At 45.0% G+C, this 12,375-nt stretch overlaps 1 protein-coding gene across 3 annotated transcripts in view; it reads left to right on the top strand.

Moving 5' to 3' along the window:
• The window catches only part of FLAD1 (flavin adenine dinucleotide synthetase 1), a 166,104-nt gene that overhangs the window by 49,518 nt on the left and 104,211 nt on the right, over positions 1-12,375 (top strand). For all 3 annotated transcript variants that reach the window (XM_086947370.1, XM_086947369.1, XM_086947368.1), the window contains exon 3: positions 4,913-5,672. In XM_086947370.1, the coding sequence (XP_086803496.1) occupies positions 4,913-5,672 (760 nt within the window). The remainder of the gene's footprint in view (positions 1-4,912; positions 5,673-12,375) is intronic.

Raw genomic sequence — 12,375 nt, forward strand, 5'->3', positions numbered from 1 at the left:
TTTTGAGCCTCTTCACAAATGTCCTATGAGGCTCCAGACTTTCAAGACTGTTTTCCTCGTTGCAATAACCTCGGCAAGGAGGGTTAGTGAGCTTCAAGCTCTTAGTTACAAGCCCCCTTTCTTGTCCATTCATGCTGATTGAATTGTTCTTAGGACCAGGGCTGCTTTTTTGCCTAAGGTGGTAACTCCTTTCCACCTTGGTCAATCTGTTACCCTCCCTACCTTTTATCCTCCCCCACACCCTTCCAAAGAGGAGGAGAGGTTGCACCGTCTGGACCCCAAGAGGGCGGTGTCCTTTTATTTGGACAGGACTAAAGACTGTCGCTTGGATGACCAGCTCTTTATTGGCTTTGCTGGCTGCAAGAAAGGAAGAGCGGTCCATAAGAGGACTATGTCGAGATGGATCGTCCTCTGCATTAAGATCTGCTACTCTTTGGCCGGTAAGGAACCACCAGAGGGTATAAGGGCTCATTCCAATAGAGCTAAGTCTTCGCCCTCTGCATTGGCTAGAGGTGTGCCTGTAGAGGATATTTGCAGAGCGGCAACTTGGTCTTCCCTCCACACTTTCGCGAAGCATTACTGCTTGGATTCCGAAGTGAGGAGGGACGGTCATTTTGCGCGTTCTGTTCTTCAGGATTTCTTGGTCTAGAAGAGTGGACACCCTCCTCCAGGAGTGGGGACTGCTGTGGGACTCTATTCACAAGGTGAGGAATCCACACGGCAGATGTATCCATCAGAAGAACAAGTTACTTACCTTCGGTAACGCTTTTTCTGGTAGATACTATATCTGCCTGTGGATTCCTCACTGACCCACCCGCCTCCCCGTTGTCCATTCTTCTATGCCAGAGTTTCTTTAATATATTATTTTATTGTCAAGGAATTGTTTATTTCAAATGTTTTATTGCATTTGCATTTGCTTCACACTGTGTGTGTTACCTTGATTTCTATACTGCGTATACTGTGTTTATGTCTACTGTCATCGGTCCGTCCGTGTGCCTCGAAGGCACGGAAAAAAGGGCGGAACTGATGTCATCGCGCCGGCGTGGGCCTGTTATAGGCGTCGGTGACGTCAGCGGAGTCGCGAGCGTTGCCGTGCCTCTGTGACGTCCGGATCCACGTCGGCGCGAAGCTACAAAAAAGAATTTCCGAATGTTGCTGACGCAAGGGGATATTCACAAGGTGAGGAATCCACAGGCAGATATAGTATCTACCAGAAAAAGCGTTACCGAAGGTAAGTAACTTGTTCAATGGTTTTAAATAACTAGGAACAATAAAAAGCTATCTATCTTAGTAGTAATGTTTATTTATAGCTCATTTGTATTATGACAAGTGAAAGGAGTGTATAGAAGACATTAGGAAGGGAAGTAACTCCTCTGGTTTGGTCAGTTGAGTAGGATGTTATCTGCTTAAAGGAAGGATTTTACTGTCCAGCTGGCGGTGTTCTGCTGTAACAGAGAATTGTGGATTGTGATGAATAATGGTTCAAGAGCCAATAAAAATAGGAGCGACAAAAGAGGGTATCCTTAAAGAGTCCCACTTCCTATTGTGATGGGCCTGGACTAAAAGCGACTACACTTAACTTGAGCCATTGGCTCCATGTGTAGCCAATAGACTTTAGAGAGAAATTGTTGGCCCAGGACAGACCTCTCAAGTACAGAGTAAAGATACTCTCACTTTATCCTGTCGAATGCCGACTCTTCATCTAGAGATAAGACCAAGGTATCAGTCTGGAGGTGCACCGGGTTTCTGAGGTGATTGCTGGATGAGCGTTCAGGGATCAATCCTACACATGACTGGTGAAACAACATTGTGTTTACCTTATAGAATCTGTTGGCTAGTATTCTGTTAGGGATGTTGGCATCCACATTATTAAAAAATTGCAGCCCTAGCTTGCCTCCATTCTGACGATCCTTCCCGACCTTCGGGATGAGTGAGATAATTGCCTTGTTAGTAGTAGGCCACAAGAACGCTATACACGCCTCTAAGAAGCAGGCATTCAACTATTTAACAAAGGGGGTGGGGGGCTTTCCAGGTATGTAGGATTCTCTCTGCAGTGCGCCATCTTGTGGTGATTCGCAGGTAGAGCAGATGGAAATAAATGGCTGCTGCAATTACTTCTTAATGCCTACATTTCAATTTCACCAGGGCACGTTTGGCTTGGATCATAAAGATTAAGTTGAATGGGCATTTTGCGCTTTCTAAGCAGTGGCAAAGATAGCTGTTGTACTCAGAGGTTTCGAGATCTGATGGAGTGCTGTAGTCGAGCTGTATAATCAGGACAGGTAAATCTATTACTTATCCATTAGATTTAGCAGTCTCCACATGTCCCATAAAGTTGTGAAGTAGGGCCCTATTGTTATTGCTGATCTTGTCCATTGTGCCCAATATTTCAAGGATTAGGTGTGGGGCTAGGTAGTGGACGATATTATACCTGTTTAGCCAAGTTCAGTGAAGAGTTTTGTCGGGTTAGACAAGAAACATTGTTTCCTTGTGTTGGGAGAGCATATCACCCCATGACCAACACGCTATTTAGCGTTTTCAGTTTGACAAAAGCGTAGCTGTCTTCTGGATCTAACCACTTCCTGACAATCCTATGTCAAAGTCTTCTGATAAAAACGTCTCTCTCTCATTTCCTTGAACAGTGTAATCCTCCAAATGGGGTACCTGGAGAGTCTACAGTGCCGCTTCTTCTGACGATTGATCCCCCTGCATCTCGTTTCAGCTTCATCGATTCAGAGTCCAAGAGGAGTGTTTCTGTGAATACAGGCAGTGTTTGTTTTAATTAGTATTGTGATTGTGTAGGACCCTTATCCTTTATATTGAGACATTATTTACTAGTGGGTTGATGGTTGTCACATCTATGTAGTTACAGTAGTCCCAGGAATATGCCCTAACAAGGTAAGAGCCAGCTAGAGAAATTAGGATAGCCTATGGAAGGGGTAGTGCTGAGCGTTCACTGTACAAAAAGATTGTTTCTGTTTACGTAATGAAAGTTGTCACCTGAAGACCTGCTTACAGTAGTTAGACATGAACAACCTTTTGTATTAAGTACCGTATAGTTAAGCAGTTGTTTTTATTTCATATCTTTTTCTTTAATTTTCTCTCTTTCTTGTGGCTTTTGTAACATGTCCTCTCAGTTGTCTGAAGCTGTCGGGGCTACCAGGGCACGCAGTTTGGACTGGATTCATCCCTTTGGGAAATGCTAGTCTTTTTTTGTTCTGGTAGGGGCCCGTGCTTGCCATCCCATAAATAAGACAGAACCCTAAGGTCATCCCAGTGTACTCAGTAACCACCGGTCTCATCCTGGGATGCCTGGTAAATAGCCCATGCCCTCTCCTTCTGCCAATTAATGATGGCCACCCAGATCCCTCTGTTGCACCCAGGCGGGCTGTGCAACGGAAGCCAGGACAGAAAAGAAAATAACTTGTTCTTCCTTTTAACAGCGACCTCATAACCTTCATTTCTGCTTTCCCTCATACAGCCGCTTGGGTGTAGCAAGGGGAGTTACTGGTCAGCCATTCAGAGCTCTGGTTCACTTTCAGCACGATTGTCAAAGTAGACCTTTCATTGAGCCAGGCATGTGGCTCAAGCCAGGCTCAAACTTTCTCTGGCTGACCCACTTCTATTGGTATAGGTTGGTGGGTTCATGAGGGAAAAAAGGATCCATGGAGAAGATTTCATGTGTTATTCATTATCTGCGTCATAGGCCTGATGTCACATCCACAGACCTAGATTCCAAGAAGCCTTCCCCGTCACCTAGTTCATAGTATTATATAGATTTCTGTTGTAATCCTGGTTACTGGTTCAAGAAGTCTAACCTGTCTTAGTATTTCTGGCGGGGTTGGACTGTGAAAAACTTTTTACCTTTTCAAGATGGTGTCTGCAGGGTAGTTGGCAAAACCCTAAAGTAGGTGCCCATCAAGTCGGAAGGGAGCATTCTTCTCAGCAGCGAAGATTGCGTCTTAGGTCTGTTGGTGGCATAGAAGGCAGGCAGTAAGAGGTCAAAGAACGTTGACTTTGCTTGGGAGCGAAATATAGGTAAATGTGTGGTTGTTCATGTGAAACTTTGGGTGATTGGTTCTGGTTTCTGGATGTATCATCTTGAGTTCTTTATTGTTCACACTCCTAGCGATAGCAGGCGATTCAGTCTGCTTCTTGTGGGATCATCTTGTAATGAATCAGTTCTTCACTGCCTTCCTGAAATCCAGGTGATCTTTGCTGTTTCGTGAATTTGCTGCAAGACCGTTTCAGAGTTGTACAGAGAACAAGGTTCCACCAACGCATTTCTTCTTGTAAGTAGGCTTTGTCAGCTAGGGTTCCAATATAGATTACGGCCAGGCATCTTTCACAGATGGCCCTATGAGAGTGAGTCTTGAAAGCTGAACTTCTGGCTCCGGAAAGCCAGTAGAGAGCCTGAAGGGTGGGTGAGATGTGGAGTGTGTCAGAGTTGTTTGGTCCAACGTCTGGATTCTCTGCAGTCCTCATGGCAGAAAGCATTGCTGCTTGTATATTCACTCCCCAAATCTGAGGTTATGGTTTTATTGATAATTTGAAAAAGCATGGGTTTTTGGTTATGGAGATCTCACTTTACTAATATACTATGTGAAGAGATTAACCCTTCTGACTGTCTCCTATTGTAGTTTTAGTTTCCCAGGTGCATAATATGAACTTAGCTTACTGCCGTCAAGCACTACCTGCTTCAGCTTATTTATCTGGTGTTTAGGTCATGGGGTTGAAACGGTGAGGCTCAGGAACTTGTTAATAACAAAAGATGTTAATGTTAAAATAGATTTTCAGCAAACTTCTGTGCTGCATTGGTTATCTCTAAACTTCTCAAAGTTCACACTTGGGGGGCATGTTTATAGCTCAATCCCATTAAATAATTTCCCCCCTATGTTAATGTTCTCTTTAGGGCCATACTCAAGACACCAACTCCTTCTATATGTGTCGGAAACTGCGCTCCTTGGGGGTGAAAGTGGAGAAGATCTCTGTGGTCCCCGATGACGTGGCTGCCATTGCCTCAGAAATATCCGCCTTCTCCTCCCGCTTCACCTATGTGCTGAGTTCTGGAGGCATTGGCCCAACCCATGACGATGTCACCTTTGAGGCGGTTGCGCAGGCTTTCGGCGAGGAGATTTTTCCACACCCTGAGTTGGTTGCCCTGGTGCACAGGTTCTTTGGTGCTACTAACGAGGCCTGTCCTGAGATGAAGTTGGCCCTGGTGCCCCGCTCATCACAGCTTAACTATGGCATAGACCGACGCACTGGTGCCGGCTTCAAGTACCCATTGGTACGCGTGCGCAACGTGTATGTGTTTCCAGGTATCCCTTCGCTTATGCAGCGAGCCCTGGAGAGCCTGGAGCACTTGTTTGTGAATGACACGAGGCACTTCTACTGCCGCGAGGTGTATGTCAATGCAGATGAGATCTCCATCGCCCCAGTGCTAAGCCGGGCAAACAACGAGTTTAAGAAGCGAGTGAATCTTGGGTCCTACCCTGACTGGGTGAACAATTACTATAGAGTGCAGCTGCTGCTGGACTCAGACTGTGAGCAGAACCTGGATCAAGCGTATTCCTTCCTCATGGACCAGCTCCCAACTGGCATTGTTGTGCCATATGTGAAAGATCCTGTGAGCCAGGCGGCTGCTGAGGTGTATCAACTTGCTAAATCAGGTAAAGTTCAGTATTCTTAGGGGGGGGGGGGGGGGGGAGGGGGGATCTTCTAGAAATGGAGCCTTCTATGTCTTTTCTTTATCTAACACTACATGCCTGTGACACTGCCTACTTGTGAGGCTGAATGCTTCATATATGTGCGTTTACTTTGTCCAGTATTCCATGCTTGTAAATACTGCCTGCTTGTGACACTGGATGCGTCTGATACATGTGTCTCTCTTGTCCAACAGTGCGTGCTTCTGGCACTTCCAGCTTGTGAGACTGAATGGTATATGAATTTCCTTGTTCATCATCCCTGGCAATTGATACTGCCTGCCTGTGGAGCTTAGGTCTTGTGATATTGTCCTTTTCTTTGCCCCACATTCAAAACTTGTGACCTAGGCTGGTTGTAAAACTGAAGGCTGCTTGATAAATAATGCAGCTTTCGGTGTTGGTGACTCTTTTAAAATTACAAACGTGTGGCTATAGAATGGATGCTATTTTTGTGAGAATTTGTGACAAATCCAGTGGAAAAAAAAAAAAAATTGTCCAAATCTCACCCCACATCCCCCCTCTCGTGGATACACAAAATCAAACATTATTGAGCAAATGTTTTACAAAACTTAGTATTGCTTATCCAGGCACACATACTTGACCTCACTTGTGTTTCCGTGAGACCTTTCAGTATTTACATTCATGTGTCAGGGACAGGCGTGTGCACCGCTGGGAGCAGGCGGGCTGCCTAGAGCATCTGTGCCTGACAGGTCTGCAAAGCAAGCATATCTCTGGGTGTACTCCTGCCAGAAAATACAATGGACGAGGTTCTATGGTAGTGATGGAGACCAAGCTCCTGAGAGCAAGGATGAGCTGCCTTTTCATTGCTACCTCTTTTCATGCCAACATTTTGAATTGCAAATAAGGGAGATATTAAAAAGTATGCGGATGCAGATTAAGCACTAGTCAAGTCTTCTGGAGTGACATACTGATAAAATGTATAAAAGGTTTTCTGGGAGAGTTGACAAGACGTAACATATTTGTTTATTCCTGTGCGTGGCATAACAATTAAGTAAACCTATTGTGTTGCAGATTTGATGTTAAGTGGTCTTTAGTTATATTTACATTTTCTATAAATTATAGGTGTTAGTTAGGGTCGGCGAAAGCGAGGAGACCTTTTGTGGTCATTACAAGAATAAAAATTGACCGTTTAGGGCAATGGATTGAATCTGTGATAGGTCGTGTTTAGGAAGTCGGATTTCTGACATGTATGTCACACAGGCAGGAACACAACCAGGCAGCGATATCAACTAAGTGGTGTATAAATGAGCAGGCAAAGTTGATCAGAAGAGACCTACATTGATGGAGACCATTCTTGTCTCGTGAGTGAGTGAGAGAAGAAAAGGTGTATCTGTGTAACTCCTTTCAAAGTGTAATATACATTCAGTTGCAGGCCTGTTATGAGGTCTTTGCTGCTCCTTCTTAGAAGCTCCCTCAAATGCCCCTTCCCCTACTCATCCTTCTCCACCATCTCCTCAAATTCATTTGGGGGGAATAGCTTCTGATTCTACTTTTCATGATCATGTCCAAGATGTTGACTTGTGTACAATGGAGGCAGCGCTGGTCGCGTCAGCCATATCGTTTTTTTTCTGGCGGGAGGGAGGTGAGGCAAGCGACAGCAGCCGGAGAGGAGACAACAGCAGGTAGATGATGATGATGATGGTGGACAGAGGAGGAAGGGAGGAGGACAAGCAACAAAGAAAGGAGCTGGGAGGCTGAGTGCAAGCAACAACGTTGGGGCAAACAAGAAAAAGTGGGTGAGCATAAATACTAGAGCAACTACATCTGCATCATCGACTGCGCATCAACAGTGTGCCAACAATAGCTGGGCAAGCAACAACGTGGAACAGGACATGGGGCTGAGATAGAGGGCCTGAAAATACATGCACACGTATTGAGTGTTGCAATTAAAGGGTGGATAGTGCACAGTGGGTTAACCCTTCCCTTCCCTTACCTATCAGCCAAGGTGACGTTTTCGGCTTGGTTTCATTAAGTGGTCATATTATTGTGGTGGAAGGACACTATGTAGTGTCAGATGAGACTTTTTGACAACTCATTTGTTATCACTCCATGTTGTGGCCTGCTGCCCTCCTGCCTGCACCGATTGCAACAACATCGGCTATAAATGGAAGATCATTGAAAACCAGTGTGGCTCTAAAAGTATATGCATTGGCTGTGCCATCGCCAGCCTGTGCCAACTCTTGGCAGGAGGGACCTAAAACAGCTGGCAGGAGGTACCGTGCTCTGCAGGAGGGGGGTCCCAGCTGCGCTTTCATGTTGTACCGGATATGTGATGTTTACCCACTGGCACACGGGCAATTATGCTGCACTCATCTGAGAACAATATTTAGATATAAAGAACAGCAGAGACTCGGTCACCATACCTTGAAAAAAGAATCTTGGGCTGTGCACGTGCCATTGCTTGATGCCAGCCATTGCTTGATGATGTATGAAACGCAGTGTATCTGTTGGTCGTTTTATAAAGCACTACACATCTCTTAGGCCACCTCAGAGCGCTTGGTGAAGGATAACTATAAAACACAGTACATTCATAAATGCCTAAAAATCTTTTTGATTGCGAGGGGTGCGGGGAAGCAACAATGACTGGATGGGGTGGAGGGAAGACCGCAACAAGGACAGAAGGGTGGGGAAGGGAGGCAAGCACAACACCGGGAGAGGCAAAGGGTTTCAAACATCAACAATAGGGAGGCTGGCGGGCACAAGCAACGGCGACTAGGAATTAACAAAGATGGAGAAGCCGGAAGATAAAGAAGTACTTGAATCCAAGGCGAGCAGCGGAAGGACACTAATAGAACAATTATTCAGTACTAGATCCATACTCCATCAAAGGGACAAACATACGAAGAAGAAAGTAAACATGAAATGTGCTGACCAATGAGAAGCAAGGAAATGTGAGTGATGATAAAGCCAACTAGTGGTAAGTAATGGGCAGGCTCAAAGCCCCTTTTAGTTAAAAAAAAATAATAATAATTTTTAACAAGCATTGGCATAGCCAAAAGGTCTCGCTTTTGGGACCTTCTAAGTATTTAGTTATGCAGCACAATATCCTTGGTGCAACCACATCAACTGTTGCGTGGCTAAACATTTATAAGGTTCCAAAGGCGAGACCTATTGGCTATGCCAATGCTTGGTGTGGTTGTGTGTGTCTTTGTGTGTATAGCTGTGTGTGTATGGTTGTGTGTGTCTGTGTGTGTGATTGTGCGTGAGGGTGTGGTTGTGGGTGCAGGTGTGATTGTGATTGTGGGTGTGGGTGTGGTTGTGTTTTGCGTGGTGTGTGGTTGTGTGTGTGTAGTAAGACGGCAGTTTGTTAAGGTTGCAGTGTAGTTTGACAGGCAGACTTACTGGCAGTCAGTAGGCTGAGAGATACAGACAGGAACATGTGTAAATCTAGGTTTACAAACAGACAAGATAATGGATGGAAAAAGGAAGACTGAAACGTTCTGGTAAATCTTCATAGAATCGTAGTGTGCCAGGTGTCCCAATTTACAAACCAATCCAGACCGCCTGACGCACAGACACATCGTGATTGATAAAAAAGTCTGACTAGTATACAGACGGATACAATGTGGCAGATGGGGACGTGGGCACAGATGGACAAATTTCCATGAGTACAATAATATAGTCTGCCTAATAGACACCGACTTAATGATGCTTACATAGATACAGAAAGAAAACAAGCATTGGCAATGCCAATAGGTTTCACCTACTCGAGAGCCATTGGCTTTGTCAATGTATTTTAGCCATGTCATACAGCATCGCAGCTGCTGTGTATCATAGCTAAGTTAGGAAGAAAATGCGCTAAGATGCGGTCACAGCTGGCCCTGTTATAGCACTATTTTCTGACGGGAGGTGACAAGCAACTACAGTGATCATATGTTTTTATTTTGCAGTTTTATGTAGCTCAAACTCGACCCGGGGGTATAGGAGCTCTTTACTTGAGCACCAGTTACATTACATAAGGTCAGGTTAATTTTTAGGTTTTGCCTACACCGGGCTTGCGAAAACTCTTGTAACAAAAAATAATTATCTGCAAAGGGGCTTAGAGCCCTCCCCTTACTTACTTTACTTACAATTGGGTGGCTCCTACATCACTCTTGTTTTCTTTCCTCCTATTGGTCGTTGCCTCCTCCTGCCGCAAGCTTCCTGCTTGGCTTCACGTCTTCATCTTTGCTGTAGAGCCTGGACCAAGTGCAGCTTCCAGCGCCAGTGTCCTTCCACTGACCGTGCACTTGTAACATACGTTTTTTTTGTTTTTACAATCCAGCATCCACATTCTGTTTGTTGCTGGTCAGTTGCTACCACCAACTCATTTCCGTTGTTGAATGCCCCTTCCCTTTCTGGCCTGTCCCTTCCACCACTTCGCCTCTCACTGCTTGCTCCTTCCCTACCCTGTTGCATGTGGTCTCCCTCCTATTTCCATCATAGCTTGTTTTATATATAGTGAGAAGTCAACTATAAGGACAGGCAGCACTTTACATGAGCGCCAGTTACATTACACAAGGACACATTAATTTTTACAGTTACTGGACATTAAGTGATTTGCCCACAAACGCAGATTGTTGACTCAGGTCCAAGACTTGAACCTGGTTCCCCCATTTCAAAGTCAACTACTCTGGCCGCAATGCCACATGCTCTCCCATTACTGTACAATTAGTCTTTTTAAAGGCGGTAGAAAACTGACGATGTACTGCTGTTTAGGCCATGTGTTCTGCATCTGTTGTGTTAGCTGTGCTGTGTATTTTTTGTATACTTGATTTTCAGTTTTGATACAACCAAGCAAAATCCAATGGTATCTTGTTCACTCATTGCATGTACAGAGCACAATAAGAAGAGCAAGTAGATGACTTCAAACTGTACATATATTACAATACATGGAGCCAATCAGTCAGCAGCAAGATATACCATGTTCTGACACCAAACTCTCTCTCAGTATGGGGGGGTCTAAGGCGCATCTCTAGGCAGGCCTAGGAATGCGTCTCATATTCACCTGCCATCCCACTCCTGCTGCCTACTCACGTCCATTTAGTGAAGCACCCCCCACTCTTGAGGTCGTTGCAGCCATGTAACACACATTAGTTAAGCAATATTTGCTTATATTTATACAGCATCAGTAGCGTAGCATGGGCGGGGCGACATGGGCATTTGCCCTGGGTGCAAAATTCTCAGGGCCATTTTTAGGGGTGCAAAATTTTGAAAGAAAATTGGAAGGATACTTGCCTTTCCCAGGGCACAGGCAACCCACGCTACTCCACTGTGCTGCACACATGATGGCCTGTGATCCTGAAAAGTGTACCTTGTGGAAAAAGTTGTGTTTCGCTTTGTTGAAACAGAGCTCATACCCCCAGGCAGCCTCCACAAAGTGCCTCGATTATTATGTCAGCCATGTTACGTGGGTGCAAGTCTGCTGTGAAGGTTTCAGGGACAAATGGCACAAAGTTCCTTCCCTGGTTTTACAACCACATTTTATGAAGCGGACAGGGGTAGTACATTTATTTCATGAAGTGAAGTGCTGTAGCTTTAGGGGGCTCTGTTTGGATCAAACAAAAGGAAGAGGAAGTTGAAAATGTTTCTTTTCAGTAAGGAAAATGAAACTCCTTCAAATGAAGCCCTATCCACCTGATGAAGGGCACAGGCTTCCAAACGAGAGCAGTGGTTATAAATAACTTCATTTTTGTACAACGATGCCACAAAAACTCTCCTCAAGGCGTTCAATGGTTAGCATGGCGCATAGGCACATGGGAAGATGAGGGATGCCTAGAAGTGCTTGAGTGGGATCACCCCTTCATGTGACTACTGTTTGCCATACAATTTTAGCTGGGCACTGAAAAATATGTTCACTTAATCAGAGCCTCCGCAGGACCTTTAAAAAAAGCTGTATTTCTCAAGGTATAGCCTGCAAAGTAAAAGTTCAAAATGTTAATTCTGTATCACTTCAGGTATCACATGCAGTTGCAACGGTGATGTGTGCAAAATCCGCAACAGTATTGAATAGGGACCTAACCCACACCTCAGTACCTCCTTAGTGAATAAAACCTACCTAAATTAACGCCTTTCCTTACTTAAATGTCGGCTTGAATCAAAAAGAAATGTTAGAGAGTCTCTGGTAACAGCAGCTCTTTTCACAGGCAACCAGGTGCACGCACAAATGGATCCCCGCCCCTTACTCAATGACATTTATGGTAGAAATGTGCTAATGCAGCCCTACCGATGGGTTTGAACGTTGAGCCCTCCCCATGCTTTGGATCAGGTGAATATAACAGTTTCACTTGCTTAAATGGTGAAGATGTGGCCTGGAAAAAATCCAAGTTGCGCTCTAACTTCGGGGCTGAACAAATCTTCCCACAAAAGGAAAGTGGTTTCCTTAGGGGTAGTGGTAGGCCAAGTGCCATTAGGAGCAACTAGACGGTTTGATAGTTACTCGAAACACAGTGAAAAGTTTCCGAATTCCTCCTACTGTATTCAGAAAGAGCCGCAGGGATGGAAGAGGTGGGAGTTGGGGCTGACAAGCATCCACCAGGAGTTGGCACAAAGTGTGAAGTGGAAAGGAGCTGCATTACCTGATTTACCGCCTGACCTTCACTGCATGCTGTCTCGTACTATACATGTAAGACAGCGAGGGGAAAGCCCAACAGTAACCAAGTCCTACAGG

The sequence above is a fragment of the Lissotriton vulgaris genome, chromosome 12, assembly GCF_964263255.1.
Source record: "Lissotriton vulgaris chromosome 12, aLisVul1.2, whole genome shotgun sequence".
NCBI lineage: Eukaryota > Metazoa > Chordata > Amphibia > Caudata > Salamandridae > Lissotriton > Lissotriton vulgaris.